Genomic DNA, 15,876 nt, shown 5'->3' on the forward strand with positions numbered 1-15,876 from the left:
GTGTTATTTTACCTTAAGTCCAAACGTAGATGGAAAACCTTTATTTGTCAACAAATCGTTAGTGTCAACTAAAGGTACAAGGTTAATTTATTGTCATTGTTTATCACAGGGACGCATAACAAAATCAGCTGCAGACTGTCTTCGTAACACAAGAGGTTTCATCTCTTCGGTTCTCATCAACAACGCCCTGGACCCCCACCGACACGCACTCTCCTCTAGCCCCTCCTCTTTTTAAGCATCTCCATGTACATGCGGAGCGACTTCTGAATGGAGTCTTTGGTGATGAAGTTGACAAAGTGTTGGACGTCAGCCTCTCTGTTGGACGCCAGCTTGTCGATGGTTGGCTTTCTCATCATAGACTTGGTGATCGATCTGGCGTGGTCTGAAAAGGAAACGGACGGACGATTAGCTCACAGATTCCCAAAAAAATAAATGTCGCCGTGCATTAATGCTGGTACTTGTATTAGTGGCAGCAACAGGTAGTAGCAACCTGGTGCCAATGTACCTGGAATAGCCAACCACTTGGTCATGGTCTGTGTGGCTGTGGTGAGGACCTGGTCTTCCGGTACCAGCTGGTCCACCAGTCCTATCTTCAGGGCCTCTGAGGGGTTGTAGAGCAGCCCCAACTGCAGAGCCAACTCCGTGGTTCGGTGGCCCACTGTGTTCGTCATGGTGTCCTTAAACCTGCAGGAAGCAGATGGAAATCCGTTTGACTATCTAGCCCACAAAGTCCCTAACTTCACTCCCTGAAGAAAAATGTATCAGTTATCACATTTTTGGAAAAACTATAAGAGAGAAACAGACAGAAGGGTCTAAAATATACGTTGCAGTTTATATCCAGGATGTCAAACTTGATCAGCAGCCAAAAGTGGTTTTGGTGAATTCTATTTTGTTTCTGCCGAATTTGAGTGAAGTGTGCTTTTTACGGCACGGTAAAATGACTTCCATTGTCAATGGATTCTGGTGTATTTGGCTGCTTTCTGGTTAAACAATAACAAAAAAAGAGGGCATCTGTACTTCCTTACCAAAAAGGTGCTACAATGCCCAGCTGTGTCTCATTCAGGCCGATGCTGTAACGCGGGTTGTCCGCCATTATCCTGTAGTCACACGTCATAGACATGAGACAGCCGCCAGCAGGACTGGAACCCTGAGAAGGGAGCGACAAGGTAGATGGATTTGATTTATTCTTCTTCTGCACATTATGTCCAATGTCCAAACCCTGTTCTCTGGACACGGGTGTCCCTCAAGGCTCAGTATTAGTACCGCTTCTGTTCTCACTCTACGCCAGATCACTAGGCTCTGTAATTACATCGCATGGATTCTCCTACCATTGCTACGCAGATGACACTCAGCTGTTCCTCTCTTTTCCCCCAACCTTTGACACTCACATTGCAACTCGCATCTCGGACTGTCTGGCTGACATCTCTGTCTGGACAACTGCACATCACCTCAAGCTTAACCTGAATAAAACCAAACTCCTCTTCATCCCAGGGAAAGACCCTCGCATGGACCTGTCGGTCACTGTCAAGGGCATCACAGTTTTGCCTTCCTCAACTGCGAGGAACCTGGGGGTAATCCTCGATGAGCAACTATCCTGTGGCCCGATCCTGCAGATTTGCCCTCTACAATATCCGCAGGATTCGGACTTTCCTCACAAAGGATGCAACGCAACTCCTGGTCATCTCCGGCCTTGACTACTGCAACTCTCTCCTGGCCGGACTCCCGGCCTCCGCGATTAAACCATTGCAGCGTATCCAGAACGCTGCAGCACGCCTTATCTTCAATCTACCCAAATTCTCCCATGTGACCCCCCTCCTCCGTGACCTCCACTGGCTCCCTGTTGCAGCACGCATCCAATTCAAGACGATGGCACTGGCCTTCAGGGCCATCAATGGAACGGCACCCATCTACCTTCAAACACTGGTCAAACCTCATGCCCCGAAGCGAGCACTTCGCTCCTCTACTTCAGCTGGCCGGCTGGTACCACCATCGCTGAAATCAAACAAATGTCGCTCAGCAAAGTCCAGACTCTTCTCTGTTCTGGCGCCTCAGTGGTGGAACGAACTCCCGACTAATGTCAGCACAGCAGAGTCATTTGCCATCTTCCAAAAAAAGGCTCAAGACTCAGCTGTTAAGACTTCACCTCGACTCTGCATAGCAAGACCCACTAACAAGACCCCCCCCCCCCCCCCCCCCCCCAAAAAAAAATCCTTACCTATAGCACTTTGATCATAGCACTGTTGTTCTTAAGGTATGTTTGCTGAACAGCTACTACTTTACTCAGACGAAGATTTAACACTTGTTCTATTTTTAGCTCTTACTTTATCAGCAATGATATGTTGTGGTTTCTTTCTCTCTTTCTTTTGACAAATGTACTTATTGTAAGTCGCTTTGGACAAAAGCGTCTGCTAAATGACCTAAATGTAAATGTTATGTCTGAGTCGTTCTCCAACCAGGGGGATCATCAGCGGTACGTACATTGATCGCAGCTATCGTAACCATGTCGGAGCTGTAGAGTTTCAGCCACATCTCCTGAACGGCTCTCCAGAAAACTCCACAGCGCTCCGGACTCTTCCCGTACATCTCCATGATGTCCAGCCCGGCTGAGAACACCTTGGGCTGGCCCTGGATTCAAACAACAAAATAACACACACACTTTTCACTTAAATTACAGCCTCCCTCTCTTTCTGAGAACGTCTTTTGCAAGGCAGTAAATTGTTTCACACACTCCAGGAGTGAACATGCTAATTACACAGATCTACATAACATTGTAAAACATTAGAGTATTTACTACACTGCAGTTACAAGCATTATAACGCTTCGCTATCATTTACTACCTTGTAATACGAACACAAAGGCTCTGCTGCTTGAAACCATGAAGTCATATACTGTACCGAGGTGAGGATGAGGCCTCTGCAGCTCTTATCCATCTCCAGCTTCTCCACGCCGATGCAGAACTCCGTGAGGAAATCTAAACTGAGGCTGTTGACGGGCGGATTCTGCAGACGCATCACAGCCACCCCTGCAGAGAGACCGAGATGCTGATGATCTACCTCAATACTTCAGATGATAAATTCCCTACAAGTTCGTCTCAAAAGGAAAAGAGATGATGGCAAGGCTCTAATTTGAACTTGTAATCAGTTAAAAACTGTGATGGCCATCAAGGTCGACAGCAATATCTGATTTACATTTCCTATGGCTTTTTCAACATACAGAAGATGCACTGATAGGTTGGCAAAATGTTTACCAGTGTTTTGGTCAAAATCCACCTCTATCTTGGGCGAGGTGGAGCTGCTCCTCTGTTGAGAGACGAGGACAGGAGACACATGTACTCTGCCATGACTGCTGCAGGATAACCGCTGGGAAAGAAGACCTGCAAACAAAACGTACAATTTAGTTACAACTGCAGCAGCATTACAGTCATATTATGACAATCCAATTGATTCAGCGTGTAAGAATTGCACTTAAGAATGGTGGAGTCAAATATTTTAAATGAGACAAGACGATACAGTAACCGTAGTAAAAGTAGGAGCAACTCTATCATTTGTTCAACAGGAATGGCCCTACACCTGCCATATTCTTCAAAACATTAAATAAGAATAAATTAATAACTTGAGCTTCTCTGAACAAAGAGCCTGGGGTTTGTTCCAAAAAGACATGCTAGGACAGTTAAAGGACATTAGGCGTAGATGCACCAAAATAAAATAAAAAAGGTTGCGTATGTTTTTTAATTGAGGGCATTTTTAATGCCGTGTCCTCTGACCTTTGCTCCAGTTACCAGTGTCGAGCTAACTGAGCTAACAAAGCTAATTCAGATAACAGCCGAAGGTGAATGCATGACAGGTGCATAAACAAGCAGACATACTCGCCCAGCCGCATTTATTCCTCAACGCTGCTCTTAATGCCATTTTATCTTCCCGTCTGTGAACGGAGACTAGACAGCTACTTTTCTTCGTCTTCTTCTTCTTCTTCGTTTTCTTCTGCTACTTCTGCTGCTTCTCTTCTTCTTCTTGGCTATTTGCAACCGTTAGCTATAAGGTGCATACCGCCACCTAGTGTAACGGAGTATGCATGACATCTCGTCCCTGGGTTAGGTAAATTAATAAAAACAAAACAAAACACAAATAGACAAAAAGAAAAGAAAAGAAAAACAACACTTTTCTATGATTTATGAAACCATGGCCGATAGCTTGGCTGTGATCGGTGGAGCTCCTGTGGTAGGTGGAGCGAGGTGTTCCCGTAAGCCCTGGAGTTGCTCTGAAAGGTGTATGAGTCGAGACCCCATCGCTGTCCGGGACTCTTCCAGGCAGGACAGCAAACTTCTCGGGCCTGGAGGAGTTCCACAAACTGCCTGACCCCTGCTGAGTCCATACTGGCCAGTTCGTTCTGGCAAGGCAACTTGGCAAGGCTATGGACTGTGGCTGGAGGATCTTGACGTGACAAAGTGACGAGAGACGAAAGACGAACTGGCACAAGACAAGGGGAGACGCAGACTTAAATACACAGAGGGATAATGGGCAACAGGTGGAGACAATCAGGAATCAGGGATGACAGCAGACCAGGGACACATGAGGAAGGGCAAGTGACCTGAAACAAGAGGGGAGTTACTTTCAAAATAAAACAGGAAATTTCACAAGACAAAAAACCAAGACAAGACAAACCTCACCAGCGTGAAAAATTGTTAGCATAAGCTAACTTGCTTACTGATTATTTCTCTAAATAAGCAGCTGTTTTGAAAGAAAATTGGAATTGTGGATGTTATTTTAACTTAAGTCCAAACGTAGATGGGAAAACCTTTATTTGTCAACAAATCGTTAGTGTCAACTAAGGTACAAGGTTCATTTAATACCATTGTTTATCACAGGGACGCATAACAAAATCAGCTGCAGTCTGTCTTCGTAACACAAGAGGTCGAGGTCTGTCAAGACCAAAAACAGTTTCTTCCCTTCGGTTCTCATCAACAACACCCTGGACCCCCACCGACACGCACTCTCCTCTAGCCCCTCCTCTTTTTAAGCATCTCCATGTACATGCCGAGGGACTCCTGAATGGAGTCTTTGGTGATGAAGTTGACAAAGTGTTGGACTTCAGCCTCTCTGTTGGACGCCAGCTTGTCGATGGTTGGCTTTCTCATCATAGACTTGGTGATCGATCTGGCGTGGTCTGAAAGGGAAACGGACGGACGATTAGCTCACAGATTCCCCAAAAAATAAATGCCGCCCTGCATTAATGCTGGTACTTGTATTAGTGGCAGCAACAGGTAGTAGCAACCTAGTGCCAATGTACCTGGTATAGCCAACCACTTGGTCATGGTCTGTGTGGCTGTGGTGAGGACCTGGTCTTCCGGTACCAGCTGGTCCACCAGTCCTATCTTCAGGGCCTCTGAGGGGTTGTAGAGCAGCCCCAACTGCAGAGCCAACTCCGTGGTTCGGTGGCCCACCGTGTTCGTCATGGTGTCCTTAAACCTGCAGGAAGCAGATGGAAATCCGTTTGTCTATCTAGCCCACAAAGTCCCTAACTTCACTCCCTGAAGAAAAATGTATCAATTATCATATTTTGGAAAAAATACTCCTTCCTTAAATTCCTTACCAAAAAGGTGCTACGACGCCCAGCTGCGTCTCATTCAGGCCGATGCTGTAACGCGGGTTGTCCGCCATTATCCTGTAGTCACACGTCATAGACATGAGACAGCCGCCAGCAGGACTGGAACCCTGAGGAGGGAGCGACAAGGTAGATGGATTTGATTTATTCTTCTTCTGCATGTTATGTCTGAGTCGTTCTCCAACCAGGGGGATCATCAGCGGTACGTACATTGATCGCAGCTATCGTAACCATGTCGGAGCTGTAGAGTTTCAGCCACATCTTCTGAACGGCTCTCCAGAAAACTCCACAGCGCTCCGGACTCTTCCCGTACATCTCCATGATGTCCAGCCCGGCTGAGAACACCTTGGGCTGGCCCTGGATTCAAACAACAAAACAACACACACACTTCTGAGAACGTCTTTTGTAAGGCAGTAAATTGTTTCACACACTCCAGGAGTGAACATGATCTACATAACATTGTAAAACATACACTGCAATTACAAGCATTATAACGCTTCGCTATCATTAACTACCTTGTAATACGAACACAAAGGCTCTGCTGCTTGAAACCATGAAGTCATATATACTGTACCGAGGTGATGATGAGGCCTCTGCAGCTCTTATCCATCTCCAGCTTCTCCACGCCGATGCAGAACTCCGTGAGGAAATCTAAACTGAGGCTGTTGACGGGCGGATTCTGCAGACGCATCACAGCCACCCCTGCAGAGAGACCGAGATGCTGATGTTCTACCTCAATACTTCAGATGATAAATTCCCTACAGGTTCGTCTCAAAAGGAAAAGAGATGATGGCAAGGCTCTAATTTGAACTTATAATCAGTTAAAAACTGTGATGGCCATCAAGGTCGACAGCAATATCTGATTTACATTTCCTATGGCTTTTTCAACATACAGAAGATGAACTGATCGGTTGGCAAAATGTTTACCAGTGTTTTGGTCAAAATCCACCTCTATCTTGGGCGAGGTGGAGCTGCTCCTCTGTTGAGAGACGAGGACAGGAGACACATGTACTCTGCCATGACTGCTGCAGGATAACCGCTGGGAAAGAAGACCTGCACACAAAACGTACAATTTAGTTAAAACTACAGCAGCATTACAGTCATATTATGACAATCCAATTGATCAAGCGTGTAAGAATTGCACTTAAGAATGGTGGAGTCAAACGTTTTAAATGAGACGAGAGGATACAGTAACCGTAGTAAAAGTAGGAGCAACTCTATCATATGTTTGTTCAACAGGAATGGCCCTACACCTGCCATATTCTTCAAAACATTAAATAAGAATAAATTAACAAAGCTACAGTGTATGTGTGTGAAACATTTAATGGTTTCAGGGGCAGTAAAAATGATTAACGGAACAACAATTATCTGGGAATCTGAAGTTTCAGGTCAATATCTCAAACGGTTTGCCCGTCCATTTGAATTTCAAGTGCCACACCCGTTTGACACATTGGAATATCACATTTCATTTGTTGGCATATTTGGAGGCCCATAACTTCTGTTCTAATAGTGATAGAAGTCTGAAAATTGGTCTGTTAGTTCATTGTAGTTTGTACTACACAATTCTGGAGGGTTAGGGCAGAATCAACATTCCTTACTGTTTGGGTGAGAGGTGGGTCACCAAATTTTTTTTACAGACAAAATTATTTTGCACTTTTTGGGTGCTCCTAGCACCACGCTTAATGATCATATTTATTCTAAACAGGTTTATTTGTTATATTTGGGAACCTTTCTCTTGCCAAAATGAATTTGAAGGGTATGGTACCACTGGTGGGGGTTTTATGGGGTCCAAAAACCCTTTTGGGCAGAGGAGACTCTTTTGGAAGCCCATATTTGGACCCCCAAATGACCACGTGGGCACTTGATGATCCTAATGGGATTTATACCAGATAAAGATACATATTTGTTCTTTATTTTAATGGAAAAAAAACTATGAAGCTCCATAATATGAATTTATTCTTCATAATGCACCATTTTAGTGATGATAAAGCATGAAAACAATCTGAATGTTTCCAATGAACCAGTCTGGTATAAATCCCATTAGGATCATCAAGTGCCCACATGGTCATTTGGGGGTCAAAATATGGGCTTCCAAAAGAGTCACCTCTGCCCGAAAGGGTTTTTGGACCCCCATAAAACCCCCACCAGTGGTACCATACCCTTCAAATTCATGTTGGCAAGAGCAAAGTTCCCAAATGTAAAAAATAATCCTGTTTAGAACAAATATGATCATTAATCGTGGTGCTAGGGGCACCCAAAAAGTGAAAAATAATTATGTCAAACGGGTGTGGCACTTAAAATTCAAATGGACGCCACGGGCAAAACGTTTGAGATATTGACCTGAAACTTCAGATTCCCTGGTTTGGTAACATAAGGCATATTTTCACCACTTTTCAGCTAAATCTGAGAGGTACCATGTACATGCGTGGCTGAGTTGGCATGAAATGACCCAAGATGTGTGGAAAGTGACTGGTCACAAAGTACACATATTCTTGTTTTGCACCCTTTAAAATAAGTGTTTATTCCTATTCAGCTTGCTTGCTGACCAACCAAAACAGTTTTTTTACACCTTTGACAAGTGAAATGACATAAGGCGTAGATGCACCAAAATAAAATAAAAAAGGTTGCGTATGTTTTTTAACTGAGGGCATTTTTAATGCCGTGTCCTCTGACCTTTGCTCCCGTTTCTGTCAAGCTAACTGATCAATCCATCCATCCCTCCCTCGTCTACCACTTATCCTGTATTCAAGGGCTGGAGCCGATCCCAGCTGTCATTGGGCGAAGGCGGGGTGCACCCTGGACAGGTCGCCAGTCCATCGCAGGGCTAACATGTAGAGACAAACAACCATTCACTCTCACATTCACACCTAATGTGTAATTTAGAGTCACCAATGAACCTATCCCCATCCTGCATGTCTTTGGACTGTGGGAGGAAGCCAGAGAACCCGGAGAGAACCCACGCTTACACGGGGAGAACATGCAAACTCCACACAGAAGGAACCTGAACCCGACCCGGGAATCAAACCCGGGACCCTCTCGCTGTGAGGTGACAGTGCTACACACTACACCACCGTGCAGCCCGCAAACTGATCTAACAAAGCTAATTCAGATAATGAATGAATGCCAGGTGCATAAACAAGCAGACATACTCGCCCAGCCGCATTTATTCCTCAACGCTGCTCTCAATGCCATTTTATCTTCCCGTCTCTGGACGGAGACTACACAGCTACTTTTCTTCGTTTTCTTCTACTTTTCTTCTGCTAATTCTGCCATGTATCCCTGACTGCAGACCCGTAGACTTTAATGTGGGCGGAGTTAAACGTTTAACACCGCCCACATTCAACCCTTGCCCACGGCCAGTGTTTGGAATAACGCCGTTTAACCGGTGCTCTGGCTAAGGGTAATTTAATCAAAAAGAAAAGAAGTACAGGCACTCAGGTGAGTTTGAAAAAGTTAAAAACCCTTTATTTTAGTGGGCAATGTTTTATAAAAACACTTTGCGCCTTCCTCAGGGTGTATGAATGGTCCAGCTAGCAGCTAGTGGTTCCTAAGGTATTGTGAGACAAGGTGCTTGTCTTGGGCCACTCCCAAGACAAGCTGGCCACCTAGGGAAACACAAGACCCTGGCTCGCATTAGATGACACACCCACTGGCCTGGTTTGCGGGCAGATATCGCCCAGTTCTGTAGGACGTGCCCTCAATGCCAGAAGACCTCAGGGAGAGGACCCTCTAAAGCCCCGCTCCAGCCTCTTCCCATTGTCAATACGCCATTTGATGTCTGGGTATGGACATAGTTGGCCCAGTTGAGAAATGTAAAGCAGGAAACTGCTATAGGTTGGTGATTAGAGACTATGCTACTAAATATCCAGAAGTTTTCCCCCTCAAGTCTGTCAAAGCAAAGACTGTGGCTTTCACATTGGTTGCAGTACTTTTCCAGAGTTGGTTTCCCCCAGGAACTCCTTACCATCCACAGGCAGACGGCCTTACGGAGCGGTTCAATCAGACTCTCAAGCAAATTCTCCGTAAGTTTGTCAATGACACTGGTTCTGACTGGGATCAATGGCTACCCTACCTACTTTTTGCATATCGGGAGGTACCTCAGGCCTCAACTGGGTTTTCCCCATTCAAACTTTTGTATGGTCATGAGGTGAGGGGACCTCTGACCTTACTGAGGGAAGCCTGGGAGGGGAACCAAGGGAGGGGGGAAGCTGTTAATATCATCTCCTATGTTGTTCAGATGAGAGAAAGGTTACAAAGGATGACTGAGCTGGCCCAGCAGCACATGGCAGAGGCGCATAGGTCAGTACGGTAGAGGACCTTTATACCAGGTCAAAGGTCCTAGTCATGCTGCCCAGCAAGCTCCTGGCATAGTGGCAAGGGCCATTTGAGGTGCAGAAACAACTTGGACCAACCACCTACCAAGTTGCCACACCAGGGCAACCACGTGGGAGCAGCGTGCTGCATGTGAACCTCGGCAAGGAGGGGCTGAAAGACCTGAGAAGGAAGCGGAGGTTTTGCTGATCAGAGCTGTGGAGGAGGAAGAGGCCGTAGAGGAATACCTTCCGACGGCATATGCGTACGTGCGTACATGGCATGCGCTCTAACCACTCTCTTACCTGCGTGCCCCATAATTGCTTTTTTTTCGGGGGGGGGCATCATAAAGGAATTATGCTTAGGACACCAAAATGGTTATCTGACCCCATAATCCTGTGTGTCCTCTAAACACCCTGAGCATTCATGTTTTTGCATGCATTGATATCGATGATAATTGACTCATCACCATTTATTAGCCGTTTCTTTCCTGAGCAGCGACTTAGCTTCTCCTTTTTTGTCTATTTTGTCCTTTCCTTCTTTCCCTTTATGCCTACATGAACCAAACAGAACCCTGAGTGTATTTACTCTGAATGTGGTCTTACTCATATTTGTAAACAGCTATGATATTTGATACTTAGATAATGCCTTGTCAGATTCTCACTCTCTTTCTTTGCGTTCGGTCTACTTCAAGTCTCAGGAGTAGCCTGATTTATTCTTTGTTACCCAGCAAAGGGCGTCACCTTGGAATCTGCTGTATTCACAGCAATTTTGAATACATTATTAATAAACTTATTAGGCTTTTCATTACCCGGTAGACGGCTCCAACATGCAACCATCTTCTAAAATCTAACGGTATAGGACCTAATTCTGCCTGGAGGCTATAGTCAGTGTTGACTTCATGTTACTGATCAAACGCCATTAACTTAACAAAAATGACAAATGTTTTCGACAAAAAAGTTATTAGTTTGCAATGAAAAGGTCATTTTATTGTGATAAATATGATTGTTGGCAAATATTTAAAAGTGACACAATGTCAAACAGAATAGGACAGACAGAGAGAGAGAGAGAGAGAGAGTAAGGTGGGAGATAAGTGTGTGTGTGTGTGTGTGTGTGTGTTCATGTAAGTGACGGCTTAGCACAAGTGTGTGGTCGCAGCAGAGAGATACAGCAGACAGGGTGCTCCTCTCGGTGAGTACGTACATTATTTGACCTTTTCCCGCGTGTGTTTTCTGTGTATTGTTTTAATGTCCTCTAACGTGCAGTTTTATGTACAGATTGTTTCGTGGGTGGACGTAAAAATGATAAGTTGACTTGTTACTTGGTTAATCCTCGTTGATATTGATGATATCAGTGATTTAAAGTTCAACAAAACAACAAAAGTGGGAATTAAAACTCTGATAAATCGACCTTAACTGCGTTGATATTGAAGATGTGTTGGCTGTTATGTATATGGCACATTTTTTTAATAGATTTGGAAGTAATAAGTAACATAAACAATGTTAATTTTGTCTCAGAGTATGCATCCTCTTAGTATGGCAACCTGCATGTGTGATTACACATATATGTACACTATTATACACATTTGCATTACATTTGTGTGATTTCTTGTTCAGTGCCTCCCCACCCTCACGTCCCCTTCACTGTTAGCTGGGTTTGAGCTCCATAGGAAATCCATCGGCGTGCGTCACCTCCGCGCCCTGTAACCTGGGGGACACGCACCTCCCCCCCGCCGATGTCCCTTTCTCCTGTCCAACCCCACCCTGCGTCGTCATGGGTCTTGAGGAGTTGGGAGACATGGGCAGCGGCTGTGAGGGGGAACACTGTGGCCTCGCGTCTGTCTTCCCGGAGGACTGCTTGAACCAAGAGTGCCAGTGGGAGGAGCCCATGTTTGGATTGATTGAGTTAGGTAGGTAAAAAGACATAAGGTGCCTTTAGGGGAAAACAAAACCAAGCTGGAAAGCTCTCTGCCACCTGTATGTGACTGTATCCGGCCACTGTCTCTGGCAGCAGCATAGCAGCTCAACGATACTCTCAGCTGCGTTCTCAATAATGACCCATTCGGGCCTTAAAAGTGCAAAAACAGGCAATAAAAGGTGTTTTGACTAAGCTTGAGTCTCCGCAGCCACGAGAGGTTTGTGAGGATGCAGCCATATTGCCGGACAGACACAGGGGTGCACATTCACTCACTCACACTCGCACCATCCTCCTGGTGGAGATTAAAAAAAAGTGGGGCTGCAACTGATATTATCTCCTATTCACTTTGACTTTGATCTTGTTTCATTGAAGTACTTGGTATGGAGAGTTTGGCACATAACAATGTTGTAATTGCTTTTTGGTTCAAGTTATAAAATTTTAATTAATTAACTTTAGCTCTGTTGCTCTAAAAAAAACTTTTTAACAGAGCCAAACTCCCAAAATGGCAAATGAGTCCTTTAAATGTCCACGGACAAGAAGTGCATGGTGCTGTAAAATTCAGGAGTTTTCATTTCATTTCCATTCATACTGACAACGTGTTTCATATTCTAGCATGCGTGACTGTCATTTACATACCGCTGATGCTCTTTGGCCTTCTGGGAAATATTCTGACTATTCTGGTGGTTTGGCTCCGCCCTCACATGAGAAGCTCTACCTACCTCTACCTGAGCAGCATGGCTGTCAGCGATCTGTTGATACTCCTACTGCTGCCTCTGGATCTGTATAAGGTACACACACACACACACACACACACACACACACACACACACACACACACAAACGTACCTTTCCCTCATGCATGCATGTGATGGTGGTACGATGGTATGTTGCCTTCCCCTCACATTAATGAGTTTCGTGCTCGTATTAGCCCACAGGTCACAATGTACTTGGAATGTATTGATTTATTTGGGAAAATACGCTTCACATTGACAACAGCAACATTTACCACTCCTTCTATTCTTACCTTTCACAGTAAAAGCCCTCAACACACAGGGCATCACTGCTTACCAGGGGAACTTCAGAAGCAACTCAACAAAATAACGATATGCATTTTTTTTTAAATGTCACTGTTGATTTGGCATGTATTAATTGTGTGACACAAGTGACGTAATTAACTCTGAGTTGGAATAAAGGTGGAAAGGAAGATGTCGTCGGGGTAAGATAATTGTTCTGTCCCTTCCAGCTCTGGAGGCCCAGACCCTGGCCCCTCGGAGACCTGGTCTGTAAGCTGACGATGTTCCTCTCGGAGTGCTGCACCTTCTGCACCATCCTCCACATCACCTTCCTCTCCCTGGAGCGGTACCTGGCGGTCTGCTGGCCAATCACAGCCAAGACCCTGGTGACACGGCGCAGAACAAGGGCTCTCATTGGTTGCCTCTGGCTGGGCGCGGCTGTTAGCGCAGCACCGGTGTTGATCATGGTCGGGGTGGAGGAAGTCGGGGGGGAGGAGCAAGGGCTCGGTGGGTGGAGGGAGGATGGAGGATGGAGCGGGGGGGAAGGAGAACAGGGAGGGTTCCTGACAGGTGGAGGGAGTGGACACATGTCCTCAATGAAAGGAGGGTCAGAAGGAAGAGAGTGGGCAGAAAAGGCTGGGGAGTTAAAATGGTTCGGAGAGAAAGGAGAGATAAAAGTGGGAATGGAAGATGGAGACGAAAGGAAAGAAGACGGAGGGAAAATGACAAATGCAAAACAAGATAACGAAGGAGGGGAGATGGAAGTGGAGGGAGAGCGGGGAAATAAAATGAAAGAAGATGAGGGAGGAGGAGAGGAAGAAGGCACTGATGGAGAGATGGACAACAGAGAGTGCCGCTGCACGGACTACGCCGTCTCCTCCGGACTGTTGTCTGCCATGATGATTCTCTCCAATTTGTACTTCTTGGTACCCCTCTGCATCCTGGCACTGGTCTACAGCCTGATTGGACGGGCCCTGTGGCTCCGCCCACAAAGCAGCCGCAGGGACCAGAGTCACCGGCACACTGTCAAAATGCTGGGTGAGAAACACAGGAACAAGCGCACTCATTTTTAAAATTCATTTTCACACCATATATACGTATAATGCAGATTCAGATGTCACTGAACAACATTGGTCACAAAATCCAAGATGGCGACAGCCAAAATGCCGAACTCCAGGCTTCAGAAACGTAGTCCACAAACCAATGGCTGACGTCACCATGACTACGTCCACTTCCATAAGTCTATGCTTTATAATGGAATCATGAAATTCTCACTTTTTACAATATGGGACCTTTAAAGGATTTAGGAACACTTGTTCCAGTACAGTATTTTGAGGCGGGGTTAATGACTCTATGCCCCTCCCCCTGTTTTTCTCCCCACCCTTCCCTTCTCCAGGAGTCATCGTCTTGGCGTTCGTCTTGTGCTGGCTGCCCTTCCACGTGGGCCGGACCATTTTCTCTCTTTCTCTGGGGACCGGCTCCTACAGCCACGAAGCGCACGCGGACGCGGATGCGAACCTACACATGAAGCCTCCTTCTGACGTCAGCGTAGACAGAGATCACAACGCGCACGCGGAACCCGTTAGCCGCGCTCAAGCCGAGGGAGCCCAAATATTCTGCGCCACGTGCACCACGACCGAAGTCAACATCGACGCGCGCACCGACGCGGACGCCGCTGCGCGCGCGGCACGTTCGCGTACTAGTTTGAACGCGCGAAACGAGACGCTCGTTTGCACAATCTCGGAAAACAACACGCCTGATGACGCGCCTCACGCCGCGCACGCGTACACCGTGACACCCACCCGTCTGCACGGTGACGGCGAGCACAATGACACGCGCCCAGACGACGCGCGCACGCAGCCCGACGCACACTTGTATTTTTTATACTATCTGTCTCAGTATTTCAACCTGGCGTCCTCGGTCCTCTTCTACCTCAGCGCCGCCGTCAACCCTTTGCTGTACAACCTGATGTCTGCCAGGTACAGGCACGCAGTGCAAAGCCTCGTGCATAGTCACGCGCCGTCCCGCCGCCTCCGCACGCTCACCGCACGGCACTCCACGACCACTATGTGAGACTTTGACGCAGTGATTTAAAAAAGGGGGGCAATTTATAATCAATTAAAGGCTGAGTAGGTGATTCTATTCTTTGTTATATTACTTGAAACCCCCATAACATGAATACATTAAATGCTCTCACCCGAAAAAAGAAAGTCAGAGAAAATAATAATACCGGGGTGATGTCTTCAAAGTCCAATTCTGATACTCTGCCTTTAATGTCCAGCTGAAATGAAAACCTTTTAGATGACATCCCCGGTCATATGTGCACCTATTCAACAATATGTGGCGAAAAATTACAAAAACAGATATAAGTCACCATATGGATGCAAGATACTCTGGAAATTATATTTCGGCTTGACTTTAAATGCTGCATAACTAATGTAAACAGCATCATCGATATTAATAATTATTTGTTTTTAACTTTACTTTTATTGCAAGACCTGAGAATCCACATGGAACTAACATCAGGTTCTAGTATTTATTTATTTTTATTATGTTATGAATGGCAGGACTACCCAGTTATTTATACCGATATATTTGGGCCATTAATCATGCCACTGTCATTTACAGGTGTAGCTCATAATGGCATTTAGGTGACCCCTTGCTCTTTGTCCGGCACCAGTACATCAAATATTTATTACCTATGAATGTTGCATTTGTTATTCAGTGCCTGTCCTGCTATTGCTAGTCAGTGTGCCAATGAAACATATAGTAATGTTGCTAACTTAAAGGTTACGTAAGCAGCTGTCAATGACAATAAGTGTGTTGGCTGGATTCCATTCTGTGTAAATAAACCATGAATAAGCAAAAATCTACAAACGAGCCTTCATCAGTCAGACTTTAGAGTGTGAGGGTTGGTTTCCTCCGTACTGAGACGGACTCTGGCTCTGAAACATCAGCAGCCGAACTGCATACGGATTCATCTGCGGCGCTGTCCGTGGTGCTGAAGCAGCACAAAGATTTGGAATTGACCCTT

At 45.8% G+C, this 15,876-nt stretch overlaps 3 protein-coding genes across 3 annotated transcripts; 1 reads left to right on the forward strand and 2 right to left on the reverse strand.

The window, feature by feature from the left end:
* Positions 1-26: 26 nt before the first annotated feature.
* On the reverse strand, positions 27-4,009 carry eci1 (enoyl-CoA delta isomerase 1). Its single transcript, XM_084037907.1, has 7 exons — positions 3,866-4,009; positions 3,248-3,373; positions 2,895-3,022; positions 2,479-2,625; positions 1,026-1,147; positions 506-684; positions 27-382 (listed from the first exon to the last, which is right to left on the reverse strand). Exons 1-7 carry the CDS (start codon positions 3,906-3,908, stop codon positions 216-218), a joined length of 912 nt encoding a protein of 303 aa, XP_083894033.1. The 5' UTR covers positions 3,909-4,009; the 3' UTR covers positions 27-215.
* A 965-nt stretch (positions 4,010-4,974) lies between these two features.
* LOC311031629 (enoyl-CoA delta isomerase 1, mitochondrial-like) lies at positions 4,975-8,871 on the reverse strand. Its single transcript, XM_084038024.1, has 7 exons — positions 8,751-8,871; positions 6,529-6,654; positions 6,176-6,303; positions 5,812-5,958; positions 5,590-5,711; positions 5,287-5,465; positions 4,975-5,163 (listed from the first exon to the last, which is right to left on the reverse strand). Exons 1-7 carry the CDS (start codon positions 8,791-8,793, stop codon positions 4,997-4,999), a joined length of 912 nt encoding a protein of 303 aa, XP_083894150.1. The 5' UTR covers positions 8,794-8,871; the 3' UTR covers positions 4,975-4,996.
* Positions 8,872-9,859: 988 nt separating this feature from the next.
* LOC311031485 (motilin receptor-like) lies at positions 9,860-14,915 on the forward strand (the record flags this gene model as incomplete). The annotated part of the gene is made up of 7 exons (XM_084037790.1): positions 9,860-9,900; positions 11,430-11,445; positions 11,563-11,821; positions 12,442-12,617; positions 13,073-13,353; positions 13,690-13,880; positions 14,239-14,915. 7 exons carry the CDS (start codon positions 9,860-9,862, stop codon positions 14,913-14,915), a joined length of 1,641 nt encoding a protein of 546 aa, XP_083893916.1.
* Positions 14,916-15,876: the final 961 nt, after the last annotated feature.

This window comes from Eutrigla gurnardus (genome assembly GCF_963514095.1).
Source record: "Eutrigla gurnardus genome assembly, chromosome: 20".
In the NCBI taxonomy this organism is placed as follows: domain Eukaryota; kingdom Metazoa; phylum Chordata; class Actinopteri; order Perciformes; family Triglidae; genus Eutrigla; species Eutrigla gurnardus.